General features: G+C 39.7%; 2 protein-coding genes across 2 annotated transcripts in view; one reads left to right on the forward strand and one right to left on the reverse strand.

Moving 5' to 3' along the window:
• Positions 1-22,869, forward strand: part of LOC107042098 (GPI transamidase component PIG-S) — a 309,102-nt gene that overhangs the window by 73,042 nt on the left and 213,191 nt on the right. The gene's annotated exons all lie outside the window — the stretch shown is intronic.
• The window catches only part of LOC107042097 (protein I'm not dead yet), an 82,151-nt gene that overhangs the window by 36,748 nt on the left and 22,534 nt on the right, over positions 1-22,869 (reverse strand). Inside the window, exons 2-3 of the mRNA XM_015262978.1 lie at positions 2,344-2,420; positions 2,123-2,249 (exon numbers count right to left, since the gene is read on the reverse strand). Of these exons, the coding sequence (XP_015118464.1) occupies positions 2,123-2,249; positions 2,344-2,393 (177 nt within the window). The 5' untranslated portion in view covers positions 2,394-2,420. The remainder of the gene's footprint in view (positions 1-2,122; positions 2,250-2,343; positions 2,421-22,869) is intronic.

Below are 22,869 nucleotides of genomic sequence, written 5' to 3' on the forward strand. Positions count from 1 at the left end.
TATATATATATATATACGACGTGAAAAAAAAATTTACCACTGAAGAATTTGAAATTATGTCACTGAAGAATTTGAAAATGCCGCGTTTTTTTTTGTGAATAACTTCGTGTCACATATTGACCAATCAGAATTAAGGATTAGCGGTCAGGCAGTTTCGAGATATTTCGATATAAAACAACTTCACGTTTCTTTCATCTTTAGTAAAATGGAATATAGTACATGAAAAAACGAAAAAAAATCGTTTTTTATTTATTAAAATCCGTCAATTTGTTCGCGAGATATGATTTTTCAAAAATTTCAGCTTTTAACACATGTTGTAGACAAGCAATTTATGTTAAAGAAACGAAAATTTAGGGAAATCATGTACTTATCTAGTATTTGACTGCGAGCATGTGAATTCAGGATTCTGAGAACCCGAAAAATTCAGGGTGGCTGAGTTAACATGGAATGTCCTATATTGACGAAACAAGATTTTTGAAAAATTGCTGTATCTCGGCAACTACTTGACTGATTGAGCTGAAGTTGCGTCTGGAAGGGCTCCAAAGCNTTTATTAAAATCCGTCAATTTGTTCGCGAGATATGATTTTTCAAAAATTTCAGCTTTTAACACATGTTGTAGACAAGCAATTTATGTTAAAGAAACGAAAATTTAGGGAAATCATGTACTTATCTAGTATTTGACTGCGAGCATGTGAATTCAGGATTCTGAGAACCCGAAAAATTCAGGGTGGCTGAGTTAACATGGAATGTCCTATATTGACGAAACAAGATTTTTGAAAAATTGCTGTATCTCGGCAACTACTTGACTGATTGAGCTGAAGTTGCGTCTGGAAGGGCTCCAAAGCAATACCAATTATGTGACAAAATTTCAGATTTTTAGCTTCAACTTTAGTCCTTTTTGTGTGAACATTTATAAAAAATTTCCAAAAAATTAGCACGCGCAGTTAAAATGAGAAAATCGTCAAAATCAACTATTACAATGCTTCCATTCGGAAACAAAAACAATTTTTCTTCAAAAAGTTGAGAAAGTTTCCGAAGCATTGAATAATAAAGAAGTAGTACTAGAAATAAGATGTCTTATTGACAATGAACAATTCAAGATTTTGGAACAATCAATTCTATTCTCACAACAAATTTTGTTTAATCGCAGGACACTTTGAGTAATCATTAAAACATGTCTTATACTTGGTAATTATCAACGGGCGCTTTTCCCAATAAAACTTGTTTGCGAATATCATCTTCTTTCTCCCATTGTCATCAGTGTACTCAGTTCATTAGCGAGGTCTTGTATTTGGACAAAGGGCTTATATTTATACAATACATTGACAGAAAAACACGTTCTCAAACAAGTCTTGTTTGGCCAACAAAATCGCTAGTTGAAATTCGCCAAAAAGAAGTTGTTTGGTTAAAATTCGAAAGTCTCAAACATGAATAATTGCTCTGCTTTCGATAATAACGATATATTTGGTTGAAGAGATGGATAACGAGCCTTTTAAGGATGAAAATATCTCATATAGAACGACATTTATCAAGAAATATTTTGTCCCTAAATTATAAGATGCTATCATATCATTATTATTGTTTCATCTCTTATCTGTGATTATTAGATAGCCGAAACGAAAAACTACCGTTCTTTGGATCACATAAAACGAATATTTTTCGGGAGCAAAATACGTATAGGAGTATCGAATGACGAAGGAGTAGTGCTGGAAATGATATTTCTTGCGTGTACAGAGAATGTAATTCTTTTGAACTACTAAATCTATTTTTGCGGGAAAAATGTTTCATCCCGGTGTATTCTCTGCATGTTTGGCACAAAAAATTCCTTTTTGATAATTTCCTAAACATCATTTTCTTGGCACAAGTAACACGTGCTTGAGAACTCTCTCGTTTTTCTCTCAGTGTATGATTCAATTGAGTGTTTTAAATAATTTTATCAACACACCGATAATTCAAAATTTAAGACATGTTTACAGAATTTTTTCAGTCTTACAAGTTTTATTGGGTCTGCAAAGGAAGTAATTCGTCTGCAATTCGGTTTGAAAACTGACTGATTAACATATTTTGCTTATCATTCATATATTTTATTTGACGCAGATTGAAGTGAATGAATCGTCATTACCTCTCCGTTATTGACAATCACCAGTGGAAGAAGTACAATTGGCCATAATAATAATATGAGAGTCCTCCAATAAATGCACATAAATCTACCAAGAAGGACTATATAATTGACATCTTTTCTCAACGATCTAGAAAGAGATGAAAAAGATTCATTATTGTCCCCAAAATTTCGTCATTTTGCAAAAATCTAACCCATAAGAAAATCCCTGTATGGCGACTCACACTTTAGTATCTCCGTCTATTTTAATACTGATGTCCTCTTTGGTAACCATTCTGCTGGACTGGGTATTCACACGTTGCTGGAACAAAAATTAACCTTTCAGTATGAATATAAACTACGTCCCGGGATTAAAAATTTGAGTCTTTTTGGCAAGGATCTGGAACGCGCTTCTGTTTCGGTTTCATTCTTCAGGTAAGAAATGAAACTAAATTGTAGCGTTACACCCAGGAACGAAATTCAGGAATGAAAATTGAGTAACGTTACTGCTAGGAACGAAATTACAGAACGAAAGTTGAGTAACGTTACCGCCTGGAACGAAGTTAAGGAATGAAAGTTGAGTAACGTTACCGCCAGGAACGAAGTTCAGGAACGAAAGTTGAGTAACGTTACCGCTAGGAACGAAATTCAAGGATGAAAATTGAGTAATGTTCCCGCCAGGAACGAAATCTACGAACGAAAATTGAGTAACGTTAGCACCAGGAACGAAAGTCCGGTAACGTTACTGCCTGGAACGAAATGCCGGAACGGAAGTCGAGTAATATTACCGCTTGAAACCCAAGCGCGTGATAAAAGGGAAATAAAATCGTTACTCAACTATCGTTCCTGAATTTCGTTCCTGGCGGTAACGTTACTCAATTTTCGTTCCTGAACTTCGTTCCTGGTGGTAACGTTACTCGATTTTGGTTCCAAGTTTAGTCTCGTTTCGCTTAGCGTTCCTGGGAACGAAACGCAAAAACCGCTATTTAGTTCCGTTCTAGAATTTCGTTCCAAGTCCCTGCGTTTTGGGATCTGTAAGGCTCCTGTCTGCATCTATGAGAGAGTATGGGTCAGCACCAGTAGCTATACTTTTCAGAGACTCTGTGTGAGAGATGTGGCAAGACTGTCGACAGACTGCTACCGAGCGTTTTTCGGCCAAATTACGTATCTCAATAATTAATTACTCATTGATAACTCCCTCAATTTTATTGTTTGAAAATAATTGAATATATTAATGGAGTTAATTCACCAATTCAACAATCATGAAAAAAAATCGGTTCAGCGGTTCTCCAGATGTTCCCTCGCGATTGGTCCGCGGTGTTTTTTTTCGGTCCCCCATCCTTTTACTATTCCAACTCGCTACTCCTTAGTTTCAGTGATCGCAGGTTATCCCGGTATTTTTGCTTCCGAATGGAAGCTTCATAAACGCGCGTTTTGACGATCTTCTAATTTTGCTTGTAAATTATGTAGAATGTCATGAAATGTCAAGGTATGATGTTTTTAGAAAATGTGTGTGTGAATGTCAGTATGTCTGCAGATTTTTCGGAATTTTTTTTATAAATCTTCACGAAACAAGCAGTGCGACAGAAGCCATTTGACAGATGACATGACACTAATTTCATTGGTAGGCTTCCGACTGGATCTTAATGTATGTTTTCAAAAACATTGTTCGCTTTGTGCACATACGTATGTCCAGAGAGATTATACGTAGTTGATTAATGAAAATGAATATGAAATTAGAATAAATATATATCAGAACCAGTAGTGGTCACGAAAGTCGAATAAAGTCGATGCCAAAAATCTGAAATTTTTTAAAATAATCGTTGTTATTTGGGAGCACATCTGGGCCCAATTTTAGCTTAATAGGTGAAGTAGTGTTTGAGATACAACAATTTCTGGAACATATTTTTCGCTTAATATCTCAATAAGTACGCGACTGAATTGAAATTTTTTGACGTCAAAATATTCCTTATGATAATATGTATCAAGTCCAGTCACGGTTCTTAAGGAACAGAATACATAGGAGAGACCGTGACAAAGCGGGGTAGCTAAGACAAAGAGGCGGGTGTCAGAATTTCTACCATACTTATATTGCTTTTTAGCAATGATTTTTAAAAATTTTCGTCATTCGTCGGATTAATTTTGTTTTTCAAATTCATTATTCATTTTTCTTAAAATACCATTTTTTCCCCTCAATTTCATTTTTTTCTAGAAATTGAAATTTCCAAATTTATTCATAAGATTTGTTTTATTCATCTTAATTTTACGAAGCGAAATCTCAATACTTCTAATTGATTGTTTTTATTCTCTTGCTTCAGTAGCAAAGTAACGTTTATATCAGTCAACAGAGAGCATGCACAGCAAGTGGGATTCCATTCTTCTCATTTTTTATTTTTTCCGTCTTTACTGATCACCGGGGGATGGGTTTAGCAAGTTTATCTGACTATCTAAGTCTAGATCATTGCGAGAACTCAGCTTTACCCCGGTCTCCCCCATTCCAAAAGTTTCAATTTTACCGCATTCTCCGGAGTGTCACATTACTCCCACTCCTTCTCGGGCTGAGTCAGTCGGAGGGGGCCCCATAAAGAGAGTCATAAAAGTCCTACGCCCGGTATAAAGGGGCTTATTCAAACTATTGTAACCGAGCTAATTGAATCCGAGAGTTACGATTACTGGAAGTGTGCTCTGTCCCCCTCCCTGTTCTAGACTAAGGCACGCGTGGCGCGCCCTATACGCTAGTAATCAATAAATAATGGGTTTATAGTGTTCCTAATGATGGAAGTGACTCAATTTGTCCTTATCAAATATGGAAAATTAACATGTTTTTTCTTCTAGATGATTCATAGAAATCGAGAATATTCCATCGTTTTAATTGTCTCCCACATTAGACCGTTATTATAATTTAGCCTGTATAAGCGTTTCAATCTTGAGGTCTATTTGCGCATTTCTCCAAATGCCCCTCATATGAACCTTATAATCTGTTGATCCTTAGCATCCGTTTGCGTGTTTTCTCACATATTCCCGTTTGACCCATATGATCATTCCACCTTTTATAAAAGCCTCTGATGCTTCACAGTCATTGTTTCCTATTTCACTCTCATGTTCGTTTGGTCCTTTGGATCATATGCTTGTTTTCCCTGCTAGGCTGTGACCTTAATGGGGGTGACCTTAACAACAATGGGATCTATTGACTTGTTTTTCCTATTTGAGTTTTATCAATTCCCAATTATCGGTAGAGAGTTGTCGTTGATAACACACGCACCAGAGGGTGAGAGAACTCCAAAATTATCAAGACTAGCCAAAAATTTCAACAAGGGCGAAGTCGAGAATAGACGCAGAACCCAGCAGCCGAACAGAAGTCCAGCAGCCCAGTGGAATAGCCCAGAAGCCGCACGGAAGCCGAGCAGTCTAGCAGTGGACCCAAGCGGCCGGATAGTGAACAGAGAACTCCGAACTTGCAAGTTTTTAAAGATAGTTCATCCAATTCAAGCACTCGTCTTGTTTCGTTTTCTTTGTATAAAAGGAGATAAAGTAAATTCACAGTGCCGCTCATTCATAGAAAACAAAAATTTAGTAATCGCAGAAAAAATCGTCAGCAGAATGCTAGTGGTAGTGGAAATTTTTTTGTTGTACCCATTGAGGTGATTGACGTGCCTGAAACCCTCCCTCGCGCAATCGGAGTAACCTCGCTGAACTTGGTATCGGGCTACCGATACCCTCCCTTTACCCCACACTCGCAAACACCTAGCGAACACTTAGCACAAATATTTCAGGTTCGTCAAGTTGGCAGTCCTAGGTGCTCAAATCAGGTCGGAAATTTTCGCAAAATTAGGTGCTTTTTTGGGGCCAATTTTGTTTTTTTGGTACTCTTATAGGATCTCTCAAAATTGCGTTTTTTCAATTTGAGCATCAAGTTAACACGAAAAGAGGGGAAGAAAGCGATAAAAAAAATCAAACCTAGGGGATAATTAGGCGCTTTTTAGGTGCTCTCGGATACTGGAGAGAAAACTGCGGAGAAATATTTGTTTTAAAACAAGAATGGAAGCGTTCGCAAGGAAACAACATGGATAGAAGAAGAGCAGGGGAAATAGACATATGGGTATGGCGAATTCCTCGAGTTAGGTGCCATTCAATGAGATAAAACAAAATTTTGGTGCTCGACCCCCGGCCAACTTGTCCAGGGAACGAATCGGTTCAAGAGACAGGGTCATTGGGTATTCTCCGGCAGTCTCGGAATGATGGACATGCTTGGATATATTAGGCGCTTTTGAATGGAGACAGTGGAAATTTTGGTGCTCCGTCTCGACCGATATTTAATGGAAGCACCGTTGAGTCAAGAGACAAAGTCATTGGGAATGTCACCGCCAGTCTCGGAATGATGGACATGCTTGGAGGCATTAGGCACTCTTGAATGGAGACAATTTAAGTTTTGGTGGTCCGTCTCTCGGCCGAGATCCAATTGAAGCTCAGTCGAGTCAAGAGATAAAGTCATTGGACAAGTCTCTAACAGTCTCGGAATGGTGGATATGCTTGGAGACATTAGGCGCTCATGAATGGAAACAATTTGAAATTTGGTGCTCTGTTTCTCAACCGGGATCCGATGGAAGCACCGTCGAGTCGAGAGACAGTCATTAGGCATGCCTCTAGTAGTCTCGGAGTGGTGGACATGCTTGGAGACATTAGGCGCACGCAATCAAAACAATTAAAAATTTAATTCTTCGTCTCTCGATTGAGATCAAATGGACGCTCAGTCGAGTCAAAAGACAAAGTCACTGAGCATGTTTCCACCAGCTTCGGAATGGTGGACATGCTTGGACACATTAGGCGTTCACGAATGAAGGCAATTAAAAATTTGGTGCTTCGTCTCTCGATCGAAATCCAATGGAAGCTCCGTCGAGTCAAAATACAAAATCATTAGACATGTCTCCAGCAGTCTCGGAATGGTGAATATCCTTGCAGACATTGGGCGCTCGCAAATGAAGACAATTAAAAATTTGGTGCTTCGTCTCGATCGAGATCGAAGACGACCACCAATGACAGGTTAGCCGAGTCAAGAGACAAAGTCATTGGGCATATCACCGCCAGTATCGGGATGGAGGACCTGGTTGGAGATATTAGGCTCTCGCAAATCAAGGCAATTGAACATTTGGTGCTTCGTCTCTCGATCGAAATCCAATGCAAGCTCAGTCGAGTCAAGAGACAAATTCATTGGGCATGCCTCTAGCAGTCGCGGAGGGATGGACCATTCCAAGCAGTCGCGGAGTGGTGGACCATTGACTCGACAGTGCTTCCATTGGATCCCAGTTGAAATGAGACACTAAAATTTAAATTGTCTCCATTCAAGAGCGCCTAATGTCTCCAAACATGTCCAGCATTCCGAGAATGCTGGAGACTTGCCCAATACTTTATCTCTTGACTCAACGGAGCTTCCATTGGATCTCGATCGAGAGACGAAGCACCAATTTTTTAATTGCCTTCATTCGCGAGCGCCTAATGTGTTCAATCATGTCCACCATCCCGAGGCAGGTGAAGACATGCCCAATGACTTCGTCTTTTGACTCGACTGAGCTTCTATTGGATCTTGATCGAGAGACGAAGTACCAAATATTTAATTGCCTTCATTCGAGAGCGCCTTATGTGTTCAAGCATCTCCACCCTTCCGAGACTGGCGGTGACTTGTCCAATGACTTTATCTCTGGACTCAACTGAGCTTCCATTGAATCTCGGCCGAGAGACGGAACACAAAAATTTTTATTGTCTTCGTTCGAGAGCGCCTAATGTCTCCAAGCATGTCCACCAGTCCGAGACTGCTAGAGGCATGCCCACTGACTTTGTCTCTTGACTCGACAGTGCGCCCATTAGATTTCGGCCGAGCGACGGAGCACCAAAATTTAAATTGTCTTCGTTCAAGAGCGCCTAATGTTTCCAAGCAGCCCACCACTCCGAGACTGCTAGAGGCATGCCCAGTGACATTGTCTCTTGACTCGACGATGCTTCCATTGAATCTCGGTCGAGAGACGGAGCACCAAAATTTAAGTTGTTTCCATTCAAGAGTGCCTAATCTGTCTAAGCATGTCCATCATTCCGAGACTGCTGGAGAAATGCCTAATGACCCTGCCTCTTGACTCGATTGATCCCCTGGACAAGTTGGCCGGGGATCGAGCACTAAAATTTTGTTTTGTCTCATTGAATAGCACCTAATTCGGGTAATTCGCCATACCCATATGGTTATCTTCCCTACCCTTTTACCATCCATGTTGTATCCTTGCGAACGCTTCCATTCTTGTTAAAAAAAAACATTCTTCCGCAGTTTTCTTCCCAGTATCAGAGAGCACATAAAAAGCGCCTCATTATCCCCCCGGTTTGATTTTTTTAACCCTCTTTTCGTGCTAACTTGATGCTCAAATTGAAAAAACGCCATTTTGGGAAATCCTATGGGAGCACCAAAAAAACAAAATTGGCCTAAAAAAAGCGACCAAAAAGCGCCCAATTTTGCGCAAATTTTGTACCAGATTTGAGCACCTAGGACTGCCAACTTGACAGACCTTAAATGTTTCTGGCTCGTCTTATACCCCTTCAAATAATAGTGGTTCTTCAAATTCTTCTCAAAACGTTTCTGTGATCAACTACCCCTTTAGCTCCCAATGTTTCTTATCTATCCGTGACATTAGCTGCCCAACTGGTCCCACAATTCGTCGGGAAATTGTGTACCCCCACAAAATTTCTGAAACAGTGTAAAAAGGCAATCTCAAGAGTCAAAGAAATAGATAGGAACAACGTTCTCGCATTCATTCAAAATAAAATCGTGGGGCGCGCAGATTCGCTCATTGCAAATCGCCAAGATCCCGAAAATTTACAAGAGTTGATTAAAATTTTGAAAAACGCTTTTGCGCGAGATTTCAATCCAGAACACGCTTACAAAGACTTACAATCAGTACGTCAGGCAGAAGGCGAGAATGCTGAAGTTTACCGCGCGAGAGTCAACCAGATACTCAATCGAGATTTAGAAGCAGCCACAGAGAAATTTTATGCACAACAAGCTTTCGTGGTAAAATTGATGTTGACTAACGCCGCGGTCATGGGTTTCACCCGTGGGTTTCGTAAATCCTTTTTCCGCGATATCATTAATAATGATGAACCTGACTCCCTCGATTCCGCCATCGACATCGCGGCTAGACTCGAAAGAGAAATTTTTGGAATACTCGGAGATACCTCCTCATCCAAGCCAATTCTTCGCGAAGCGAGAGCATTCGATTCACATGCCTTTGATTCTCGAACTTGTTACAATTGCCACCAAGTCGGTCATATTGCACTTGACTGCTCAGAACCTTTGAAACCTGCGTGCCATTGGTGTGGAAAATTTGGTCATGAGGAAAACGTATGTTGTTCTAAAAAGAATGGATTTTCTCGCAACTACAGAATGTGTTCACAATCCCATAGGACACAACCTGCACGAGCGCCCCAGTTAAATTCGAATGGGGGACTCCAGATCAGCGGGACTGCAACTAAACCCCTTTTCGCCCGCGCCGCTATCATAGGTCTGCTATCAATCGCAGATAAGAGACATCACGGAATTACCCACTGTCAACTTCCAAAATCCCCTCTTTGCCGCGGATAATGCCATCTTTTTTTAGTCGATACAGGTTCTTAATTAAATCTTATTAAAAGGAAAGGACTTAGTTCAGATATCCGAGTAAACGATCACGTGTTGTATAGCCTAATGGGAATAGGATCTGGTATGGTTCATACTCAGGGGCAATTTCTCCTCCCAATGAATTTTGTGAAAAATAAATTTCGAATCGTCGATGACAGTTGTCCACTTACAGAAACCGGTATTTTGGGCATGCCATTCTTGACAAAATAAAAAGCCCTACAGTTCAGTAATGACTTTCCTGGTCATATTCAGGTAGGCACAGAAACTCTCCCGTTTTGTTTACATACAAACTTCAAACTACACACTCGAACGAAGATTCTTTTCGCGATTTCCATCAAAGAGATATTTCGCGAAACGGGGTATAAGATCAATCGACGCCGGTCCCGGGATATATTTGGGAGAAGTCCTCGTGAAAAAAGAGAATAGCGTAGCGAAAATGGTTGTCATTAATATAAACGCTCACTCTGTCACTCTCACAATACCTCCCGTTGAGCTTGAAGAGTGCGATATTATTTCCCCAACACCACGTTTAGCGCGAACCGGAAATCCAGGCACGGAGAAACTTAAAGCTGACACCTTGCGACTCGTGAAATCGGCGGAATCTCGGAAATTAGATTCTATAGATGACAAGGAAAAAAGTAGCGTGCTCGAAAATATCAAATTATTCCCCTATCAATTCACCCTACCCGGAAAGAACATAGGTATAACGGACGCTACGAAGCACGAAATCATCACCACAGACGAACTATTCATTAACACTAAACAGTACCGATTCCCACAAATCCATAAAGAAGAGATCACAACTCAGGTAAACGAATTGCTCGATAAAAAAATTATCAAACCATCCAACTCTTCGTATAATTCCCCCCTATGGATTGTCCCCAAATGGCCCCCATGGCAAATGGTCATTGATTACCCCGCGGGTTTAATGAAAAAACAGTTAGTGATTCCTATTTCCTTCCTAACATCACTGACATTCTGGATCAACTTGGAGGCGCCGAATATTTTAGTATTCTTGACTTAGCTGCCGGTTTTCATCAAGTCCCCATTCCAATCGGCCACCAGTTACAGAATCCAAAATAGGCAAGGCCAAAGATTACAGATTTCTGAATTTTGGAAATGAAGAGATGATAGGCACTGTTTTTCCCGGACGCGGGAAAGCATTGTTGACTCGAGACACGCGGTAACGTATCGGCCAAGAAATTTTAATTCCGACTGTATAAAACATCAGGCCGAGCGCATCGCGTATCTATATATGACAGAACTTCCCCCTCCACTATCTCCAAATGATTGACAGTGGGTATATAATTCGCCAATGAGCTTTTCAACGATGTAACTTGTATTTTTTGGGTTAACAGTAAAAAAGAAACGCTCATAGCAACAGGCTAATATTCACATTCTCGCGCTCCAGATTATAAAGTGTTGCCACCAGTGCATTTAAATGTGGGTCTAGAATCTATTCTAGCCACCGTCGTCTCTCCGCTTGCATGTGCTGTCCAAATAAAAAATTCAATTGTTAAAAAACCGTATCCTTGATCGAGGTGAAAATGCAAATTTTTTATTTCGGCATTTCTGGTGCTTCCTAGGATTTCATTACCATCAGAATCGTCAGTAGATACAGAACCAACCTTCACTTGGTGAAAAAATTCGATTTTAGCGAACGTCGACGTTCCCTCCAGAAAAATCCAAGATTTGACACTTTGGCCCCAGGTGAAAAGAAAAATTTATTTCGACATTTCTGGCGCCTCTGAGGGTTTCATTGGCATCAGAGGGGTCAATGAATACAGAATCAACGTTTACTGTTTTTTTATTGAAACACGGCATGCAAACGGAGAGATGAGGGTGCTTAAAATATATTCTGCAACCCTCTCTTCTTATTGGGTATAAATTTCAACCCTCCGTATACATGCCTTCTCCCTGTAACCCCTCGTAAAATCTCGAAGTCTAGTATAAAGGTGGACTTATCAGGGCCGAAAAGAACTGAGGATTCGAACGGTCTCCGAAAAACTACGTCGCAGAACTGATTAGGACTGAGGTCAATCTCAGGTCAATCTCGGTCTGGAGAGATCTTGAAAGAGTTGTGTACGTCTAATCAGAACTAAAAAAAAGCAGACCCAAAAAATCGTCGACTCGGGATCACCTCTGATGTCAGACTCGATTTGTTGACAAGAGGAAGATTTTCCATTCAAAAATTGGAAACGTGTAAAGAAATCTTGGAGGATGCTTTCGCTTTCTCAGAAGGAAAAACATGCGTCTTCCATCTCATTATTAAATCATCTGTTGATGCAGTACCCACAATTCTCCACATCAAATCGGCTTTTCAATCTTTAAGACATCTTATGGACAATCTAAATATAAAAATAATTAGTATTTCGCAAAGGCGAACTCTAAGGATATAATGGGGGAAGAGACAGCCTTCCAAAAACTAGAAAAAATTCTCTTGGCTCGCTTAAATCAGCTTGATAGTGACCAGCAAGAGAATTTTGACTCTCTGCAAAAGACTATGGACTTGAAGTGTGGTGAGATTAGTGAGAGGCTTTCGTCTGTTGAAACTAAACTCAATAAGAGTGTTGGAGACTATCAACAGCTCAGTCAAAGAGTACTTGTTTTGGAGCAAACCTGTGCATCTTCTAACAAGAGGGAACCAAGCGCTGACAGTCATCTCACAAACTGGGTGGCAAACGATTCCTCTGCAGTCGAGGCCAAGGAGAAAGCAGAGAAGAAGTTGAACATAATAATCAGAAGACTCTCTCTTGACCTAAACAATGTGAAGGTCGGTGTTAAAAAATTCTTGGATGAGTCCTTTGGGGTGTCTAATGTGGTGGAGGTCTCTATTATGGGCCCAGAGGGGAAAAAATTCGTTGTTGTCAAACTTTCAGAATAGGATAGTAAACATTTGATAATGTCTAGAAAGAGTAAGATATTAATTAAGGGCTCTATTTTAATAGAAAACGATAAGACAAATTTGGAGAGAGAAATTGCATGGAGAGTCAGGCAAAAGGTAAAGGAGTTGAAGGGGCTGGGGAAGAAGGTCAAGACGTTCCATGATAGAGTTGAAGTTGATGGGGAACCAACGCTTATCTGGAACCAACGTACGGGCTCCTTCACTCCACAGCCTAGTCAACACAACGATAGAAACCAAAAACTGGGCTCTCATTCTACTTCTCTTACCATGGAGCACAGTGGTCAGACTGAGGACCCTCAGGCCCCATTACTACCAAAAAACTAGCCAGACCCCTCTACACCGTTTCCACCCCCTTTATTGTCTTCTGGAATTGCCATGGAGCTGAGAATCTGTTTGATGCACCTCCTTTCTTCGATAATGCCATTGTGATTGGAGTGACGGAAACATGGCTAGAAAATCCGCCCTCTTGGGTACCTCACTGGATGGACAGTCGTTTTATCTGCACATGGAGGGAAGGAACGAGAGTCTGTTCTCGTGGACGTGCCGGTGGGGGCTTGGCTTTCCTCGTTGAGAAAACACATAAGTTTTTAGTTATAGAAATAAGTAAATGGTGGATTCTTATCAAGATCGTTTTATTGGGGAGTCATCACATTATTGGAGTGGTCTACATCCCACCTTATGAGGACTTCAGAGAGTACGAAACTGCTGTTGAGCTTCTGAACGAGATGCTGTCAAATATAGCTGATAAATACAATGATGTTCCCATCATGCAGGGTGGAGACTTCAACGGGAGAATTGGCGGAGCCAATTGCGACATTCCGGAGGGGCTATTGCAGGAGTCCCGTCTTTTCTCATCTAGAAAATTCGTGGACCAGGAGGAGAAAAAAGAAGGCAGACTACTTAATGATGTTTTGAGTGAGAATGGTCTCTTCTTGGTAAATGGGCGTATTCCTGGAGACTATCCGGCTCAGATCTCTTTTGTTAATTCCCGTGGTTGTAGTACAGTTGATTTATTATGGGTGAGTCCGCAGATTTTTCCAATTTTAAATAGAATGGTTATATAGTTGATCAGGTTTTCAGTTCTGACTATTTCCCTATATATGTTGAACTTCGCCAGTGTATTATCTCAGTACCTGAGTCTGTACCTAGGGCTGGTTCTCAGGTTAAGAGACTTAGATGGAGGTCGGAACTGAAGATGGAATTCACGAGAGATCTGGACCGTGTATTTGATGGCGAATGTCTAGGTTTAGGGCTTGATGTCTCGTCGAGATATACATTTTTAATACATGGTGTAAATGAGGTGGCTATGTCCGTTGGTATGATGAGTGTTAGCAAGCCAGCTATACAGGCAGTTTTCTCAGATTCTAGAAAAAAGAAGTGGGTGGACCAAAATGTTAAGGCTCTCAAACAAGTTGTCAACAGAGCGTGGAGAGAGGTCAAAAAAATTAAGAAAAAGGCTCACTTGGAGTTCTCCCTGGTTAGAAGTAGTGAAGAATTATTATTGATAAGAGAGCTGTCAGCATTAAGCAAAAGGAGAACAAGCTTAATATCACCTTAAAATTCGGTAATGTTAAGAACCCGTTTGAGTTTTGGAAGGCTGTGCGTGAGCGNGAGTCATCACATTATTGGAGTGGTCTACATCCCACCTTATGAGGACTTCAGAGAGTACGAAACTGCTGTTGAGCTTCTGAACGAGATGCTGTCAAATATAGCTGATAAATACAATGATGTTCCCATCATGCAGGGTGGAGACTTCAACGGGAGAATTGGCGGAGCCAATTGCGACATTCCGGAGGGGCTATTGCAGGAGTCCCGTCTTTTCTCATCTAGAAAATTCGTGGACCAGGAGGAGAAAAAAGAAGGCAGACTACTTAATGATGTTTTGAGTGAGAATGGTCTCTTCTTGGTAAATGGGCGTATTCCTGGAGACTATCCGGCTCAGATCTCTTTTGTTAATTCCCGTGGTTGTAGTACAGTTGATTTATTATGGGTGAGTCCGCAGATTTTTCCAATTTTAAATAGAATGGTTATATAGTTGATCAGGTTTTCAGTTCTGACTATTTCCCTATATATGTTGAACTTCGCCAGTGTATTATCTCAGTACCTGAGTCTGTACCTAGGGCTGGTTCTCAGGTTAAGAGACTTAGATGGAGGTCGGAACTGAAGATGGAATTCACGAGAGATCTGGACCGTGTATTTGATGGCGAATGTCTAGGTTTAGGGCTTGATGTCTCGTCGAGATATACATTTTTAATACATGGTGTAAATGAGGTGGCTATGTCCGTTGGTATGATGAGTGTTAGCAAGCCAGCTATACAGGCAGTTTTCTCAGATTCTAGAAAAAAGAAGTGGGTGGACCAAAATGTTAAGGCTCTCAAACAAGTTGTCAACAGAGCGTGGAGAGAGGTCAAAAAAATTAAGAAAAAGGCTCACTTGGAGTTCTCCCTGGTTAGAAGTAGTGAAGAATTATTATTGATAAGAGAGCTGTCAGCATTAAGCAAAAGGAGAACAAGCTTAATATCACCTTAAAATTCGGTAATGTTAAGAACCCGTTTGAGTTTTGGAAGGCTGTGCGTGAGCGCAGATCAAAATTTTCAGAGCTTAATAGTATCACTATGGAAGAGTGGGAGAATTTTTACAATAACTTATATCCCCCACGTTCCTATCTGGAGCTGGCCTTTTTGGGTATCGAGAACCCAGTACTTGATCAAAGATTTTCTGGATGAATTGGAGAGTGCGTTGAGAGCCAGTCAGAACGGTAGGTCTCCGGGACCGGATCAGATTCAGAATGAATTTTTTAAGTCACTTCCCCCTAATGGTAAGAGCTACTTGTTAGACTTTTTCAATGAAATGTTTGTGTCCGAGAAGGTTCCGGATAAGCTGCCTTCCTCTGCTATATCTCTGTTGTTCAAAAAGGGAGACAGACGCGATCCAAGTAATTATAGAGGTATAGCCTTGGTTAATGATATTTCGAAATTATTCACTCGGCTGATGGCTAACAAGCTGGAGCGTTCGGTGGAGGGAGCTGGCATTTTACCCGAATCTCAGGCGGGTTTTCGGAGGGGGAGCAGTTGTGAGGAACAGATCTTCGTGTTATATACGACACTACAAAATCAACTAAGATTCGAGGGCAATTCAGTGTATTCCATTTTTATTGATTTCAAACGAGCATTTGACTCTGTTCCTCACACGCTCCTCTGGAAGAAATTATTCTCGATGAGGGTAAGCGTTAAGATTATTAGAGTTCTTAAGGAAATCTATGATAAGGCATCTACTCGGGTCAAGGTCACTGGCGAGTTGTCCGGGAGTTTTGAGATCACGGAGGGGGTCTTACAGGGGGAAATTTTGAGCCCACTACTCTTTATTTTATACGTTGCTGATTTTGAGGAATTTTTTAGGAACAAGGGGTGCGGTGGGCTCAATATTGATGGCCAGTCAGATCTCCTCCCAATGTACGCAGATGACGCGGCTCTCTTGGCTAGCAACTTCAAGGATGTTGAAGTAAACTTGAGGATTCTGTAGGACTACTGCGTTGCTAATGAGTTAAATGTGAACACTTCCAAGACTAAGGTTATGCCTTTCAGAGCAAGCGGCAGGATCCATCGCTTTAAGCCTAATGAGTTTTGGTACAATGGCCAATTATTAGAAGTAGTCAATAGATTTGTTTATCTGGGCGTAGTTTTCGATACTGGGCTGAAGGGTGATGCTGCTGTGGCTCATGCGATGCAAAAGGCCACCATGGCGATTGGAACTACCAAGTCCATTTTAGCCATGGCCAAGTTTGATGTTTGGCAGAGTAAAATTATGCTATTTGAGAGCATTATCTCACCTACACATTTTTATTCGGTCTCTTTTTGGGGTCCGCGACGTTTGCATGAACTGGAGAAGACTCAGAATGAATTCGGGAAACATCTTTTGCTACTACCACCAAATACCCCCGGGTATTTGATTCGCCTAGAATTAAGGCTGAAGCATCTAGCTTGTAGAGCCCTTGAGCTGACAATTAAATGGATAATCAGAATTTTGAAGATGGATAGTCAACGGCTACCCTTAATTTGCTTTAAAAGACTAGTTTTTTTATTGGATAAGCCCACTAATAGGGAGAAATTTAATTGGCTTTCAAAAGTTCAGCAATGCTTAAAGGAACTGAATATAGGCGAGATTTGTAAATTTCTTGGATCCTGCCGTTTGGCTCTAGCATAAAGATACTATTTTGGAACAGTTTCATTCTACACTTAGATCTCAAGACTTTTTGAGCTATGTGAATAGCAGCTCTGTTCAATTTAAATTTCCACGTAGCATCCAAGACGGGACTGCTAGCTATATTCTCTTAAGATGTCCTATCATATATGCCAGAACTATAGCTCAAGTGAGACGCGCGAACGTTTACTCTAGCAGAATAATCGCAAACCACGAAATCCATCGCCTAACTCCCCATTTGTTATGTAAACTATGTTTTTGCAATTATGAAACTTGGGATCACATTTTGTTATATTGTCCGTATTACCACCACCTCAGAGTTTTGCATTTTGGGGCTCATCTATTGGCTTATTCTAACTGGGAATTGTTATGTGAATTATTATATTTTATTGATACCCCCACAGAACTCAAACGTATATCTTTGTTTATCTCTGATGCACTGAAATTTAGGAAGAATTCACTTGAGAGAGGCTCACGCGCGACATAATATCGCTTTGGAATTTGTATGGGAAGTGTAGTTTGCTTTTCGAGAAATGAGTTAGGTTGTAAAGGGATTCATTATGGGATTATTTTATTTTACTTTATTGCACTCACGCAATGGCCTGTCAAAGTATGGATTATTTTCTTTTTTGTTTAAATTTTATTTTAAAGCCTCTTGCCGTCTGAACTCTTTTGGTTTACTGCGCATCTAATGTAGGATAAGGTTCTTTTTGTTATCATTATTATTTCACTATCTAAACCACAATATACCGCTGATAAATATTGAGAATTGTTGAAGCTACCCCCCCCCCCATGTATTATGAGTGTATCTCATGAAAGCATGTCAATAAATGATAATATTTCGCAAAGTCGAGATTATTTTAACCCCGTAGAGTGGTCAATAGTACAGGGTGACAAATGGGAAGTTGCCTAAAGTATTAAGTGTGTGACTTAATTTTTATAGATTATTCAGTAAATTTATTTATTATAAATAAGTAGAGAACAACGAACTTAATCTTGGAAATATTGTCCATCGTTTTGTATGACCTTGCGTCATTTCTCCGGTAACATTCGAATGCTGTCGCGAAAGAAACTTGCAGGCTTTGAGGCGATAAAGTCATCGACGAATTTACGCACATCGTCCAGCGTTTTAAACTGTTTATCCACTAAGGCGTGCTGCATGGACCGGAACAAGTGATAATCGGTTGGGGCCAAGTCTGATGAATATGCCGCGTGCGGGAGAACTTCCCATCCCAAGTTCAAGAAGATCTTCTGAGTGGCGCGAGCAACGTGAGTTCCAGCATTGTCATGCAGCAGTATGACTTGCCTGCTTCCTTGCCCAGTAAATGGCCTTTTCCGACCAAGTTCTTCGCTCAGTTTGTTCAGTTGTCGGCTGTAGCGTTTCGCAGTCACCGTCTGACCTGTTTCCAGGAGTTCGTAATGAAGCACACCCTTCATGCCCCACCCAATACACATGAGAATCTTCTTTAAGTGGATGTTTTTTTACCGTTATTTCACATCGCTTCGACCTAGTTAGGGTATACTGCGATGATGATCAAGACCTTAAATGGTTAGATCGCACCATCCTACCCGGCCGGGATTTGAACTCGGAACCTTTCGCATGTGAGCCAACGTACTTACCCACTGCGCCAAGCCAGCAGGGCTTTAAGTGGATGTTCTGTTTCGGCGTCGATGGACTGGATTGTCCGGGATCTACCCACGACTTTTTACGTGTGGGATTCTCGTAAAAAATATACTTTTCATCACCCGTCACAATTCTCTTTTTTGTTGCCGGGCAAGCAGTGAAAGGTGCGTGTTCATACGTTGACCTAGGTTGTGTTCGGTCAACACATGTGAGACCCACCTTCCAACTTTTTGGATTTTTCCCATTTGACGCAAACGCTTAGAAATAGGTGTTCGGATGACTCCTAACTGAGCGGCAAGCTCTTGTTGCGTATGCGTTGAGTCTTCATCCAGTAGAGCTTGCAATTCCGCATCTATAAACTTTCGAGGTTGTCCAGGACGTGGCTGGTCACTCAGATCGAAATCACCACTTCTAAAACGTTTGTACCAATAATTACACGTTTCATAAGATATAACGTTGGCACCAAGAATACTACACATTGATTCCCGTGCTTCAGAAGTATTTTTTCCTTGTTGGAATTCGTATAAAATGCAGTGCTGAATGTGTTGTTTACCAGTTGCCATCGTAAACTCTGCTATTCTGAAAGCCTACGTAACTTACATAGACTTGTCGTTCCGTGTTCTGAAACCTTTTGTCCGATCCTTTCAAAACCAGAAAAGACCGTGAATATATTTATATTTTAAATATACTTTTAAGCTCGAAGAAAAAATCTGTAAAAATTAAGCCACACACCTAATATACTCACATATCTTCCCTTCCTACTGAGACCCCGAAGATTATATCCATTAGATATATACTAGAGTGTTGTCAGTTTCTATTGAGACGCTACAAGAAGAACTACGTGTACTTCAAAACGAGTAACCTTACAAACGAAGAAAAAGTATATCTTATTGAGTGCTTTTATACTTGAGGTAAAAACTATACTGAAGCATATAGAGGCTTTCGTACCAAATTTGGAAGTAAAAAAGTAGCCAGTCAAAACACCCTCAGAAAGTGAGAATAAAAAAAAATTTATCTGACTTCATCGTATAACCTCACTTTTGACTAAAACTTTCAAGTATTTATTACTTTCTCTCCCAGAGAAATTCATCAATAATTTCATCAAGTATTTTACTCTTGAGGACCGTCGTCATGATCTTCCTGGTCCATCACACTCAGTTACAACAGAAGATACGATTGCCAAGATCGAAGAACATTTCAAGAATAATCCAACGGATTCGATACGAAAAGCAGCGGCAACGTTGAAACTGAACCGAGAGACACTGAGATTAATATTGAAGAATTTCCTCAAGTTACACCCTTATAAAATTACGACCCATCAGTTGCTCACAGAAGATTCCAAAAACAAAAGAATTGAGTTTTGTAAAATTATGACACAGAAATTTGAAAATGATGAGATCGACATCAATCACATAATCTTAACAGACGAAGCTCACTTTTATTTAAATGGATATGTAAATAACCAAAATTACCGTTTTAGGGATCGCGAAAATCCACACTCATCTGAGGCAAAGTCTTTACACCCTGTTAAAGTGACTGTTTGGGCAGCTATTTCAATCAAAACAATACACTTAGAATTCATAGAAGGAACCATTAAAGGCAATAGATATCGAGAAATGCTACAAACTAAATTTCTCCCTTTGGCTAAAAGAAGAGGATTGGTTAAGAACTATTATTTTATGCAAGATGGCGCTACACCGCATAAAACTAAGGACGTATTTGAAGCTATTTATGAAGTGTATTGTGATCGCGTCATCGGATTAGGATACCCCAAGTTTGCGCATGGAGGTATGGAATGGCCTCCTTATTCACCCGACTTGAATCCGTGTGACTTCTTCTTATGGGGCTTCCTGAAAGATAATGTTTATCCGGAAAAACCCGAGACCAAAGATGATTTGAAAAAAGCCATCAGAGACGGAATTTCCGGTATTTCTCCATCTCAGATTGAACAAGTTTTTCATAGTTTCCTGAAACGGCTTGATTATTGTGCAAATTCGATTGAAGATCACTTCGAAAATATTTACCATTAATAGTTATCTTCTGGCTCATTTTGACACTTTTTTTCAAATCTCAATAAGTATCTATTAGAAGTGTCTGATTCAACTGAAACTAATTCCAAATAAAAATCACATCTTTACTCAATTCATACGTATTTTTCTTTTTTTTTGTCCTGGCACTCATTTCAAAGTTATAAACGATTAGTTTCGGCAACTTCTGTTATGTCAGAAATGGGTAAACTGACATGAAAAAGTGTGAAAACTTTTTGTAAAATAACCTGCAGAGTTAAATGTTTAACCTCATAGAAAATATCTCAAGAGACAAGTAATCGGAAACTGGAAATTGAAATCGTATTGATCAAAGGTTAATTAGTGAAAAATATTTTGATGAATCTTCAAATATCCCATTTGTAACTCGTTCCCTTTTTAGCCTAACCTCGCGGTCAATAGCACGGACGGGAAGATAATTTCAAAAGGATACACAAGGTTTTGTTTGAAATTGATTTTAACACTTCATATTTCTGACGGATTAAATTGAGTCTACAATATTAATTACAATTTATGACTTACGTGAGTAATTTCGTTGATCGGTTACTCTCGCTTAATTTTCATTGAGACTTTGTTTTTTTTAGATATAATTCAAAATAAAAGTTACATTCAATAATTGAATATTAAAATTATTACACAAATTTATATAATGTAAATTGGTGAATACAACTGAAGAAAGAATCATGAAAGATTCTATTTATTTGAAATTAGAAATCGTGAAAGATTCTACTTTTGAAATAAGTCATGAAAGCCTTTTATTTGTTGAAAATAAGTCTTGAAAGACTTTTAATTTAAAGATAAGTCACGAAAGACTATCTGTATGACTTGCAAATGACTTGACGAAATGCTGTCGAACAACTTCGTATGGACACTCTGACTATGAGTGCAAGAACGAGGTGTCGATGATGAATTCAGCAGAGTAGGTGTCGAAGTCGGTGATCGAAGTACAAGCAAGTAAGCAAGTACGCAAGCAAGTGAAGAAAAGGACTTGTGTCCTCCCTTATATACTGCTTGGGGNGCACTCATTTCAAAGTTATAAACGATTAGTTTCGGCAACTTCTGTTATGTCAGAAATGGGTAAACTGACATGAAAAAGTGTGAAAACTTTTTGTAAAATAACCTGCAGAGTTAAATGTTTAACCTCATAGAAAATATCTCAAGAGACAAGTAATCGGAAACTGGAAATTGAAATCGTATTGATCAAAGGTTAATTAGTGAAAAATATTTTGATGAATCTTCAAATATCCCATTTGTAACTCGTTCCCTTTTTAGCCTAACCTCGCGGTCAATAGCACGGACGGGAAGATAATTTCAAAAGGATACACAAGGTTTTGTTTGAAATTGATTTTAACACTTCATATTTCTGACGGATTAAATTGAGTCTACAATATTAATTACAATTTATGACTTACGTGAGTAATTTCGTTGATCGGTTACTCTCGCTTAATTTTCATTGAGACTTTGTTTTTTTTAGATATAATTCAAAATAAAAGTTACATTCAATAATTGAATATTAAAATTATTACACAAATTTATATAATGTAAATTGGTGAATACAACTGAAGAAAGAATCATGAAAGATTCTATTTATTTGAAATTAGAAATCGTGAAAGATTCTACTTTTGAAATAAGTCATGAAAGCCTTTTATTTGTTGAAAATAAGTCTTGAAAGACTTTTAATTTAAAGATAAGTCACGAAAGACTATCTGTATGACTTGCAAATGACTTGACGAAATGCTGTCGAACAACTTCGTATGGACACTCTGACTATGAGTGCAAGAACGAGGTGTCGATGATGAATTCAGCAGAGTAGGTGTCGAAGTCGGTGATCGAAGTACAAGCAAGTAAGCAAGTACGCAAGCAAGTGAAGAAAAGGACTTGTGTCCTCCCTTATATACTGCTTGGGGCACGTCAGTCCATCGAAAGGTTTGACGGGGAAAAATCCCACTATTCCCATAGAAAACTTGCCCATCCCACTTGGAGTTTGGTTTCTTCTAATCATCTATCTGCAATCTCATCGATGTTTAGAATTAACCAACTGTCATCTGCCATGTATTGTTTCGGTGGCCGAATGTCCGAAAAGTGGGGATGTCTTCAGGACCTCTGGCAGGGGTAGTTTCCCTCTCTTTCTGATTAGTTGTTGTGCCAGATGCTCCGGTGCGTAGAGGGGTAGTTGTGGGGAGGAACCAAGGGGAAATCGATGTTTATTCCCTTCGTGTTTTGGACTCATGAATTGTGGTGATGACGCCGTTGTCCTCATTATCGTGTGGTCAAGTCTATGACCTTTTCTCCCCTACACGTATGACTCACTTGGATATTTGCAATTTATGAAATCAATAATAG

This window comes from Diachasma alloeum, unplaced genomic scaffold (assembly GCF_001412515.2).
Source record: "Diachasma alloeum isolate Michigan unplaced genomic scaffold, Dall2.0 Dall_scaffold_00416, whole genome shotgun sequence".
Classification (NCBI taxonomy): Eukaryota; Metazoa; Arthropoda; class Insecta; order Hymenoptera; family Braconidae; genus Diachasma; species Diachasma alloeum.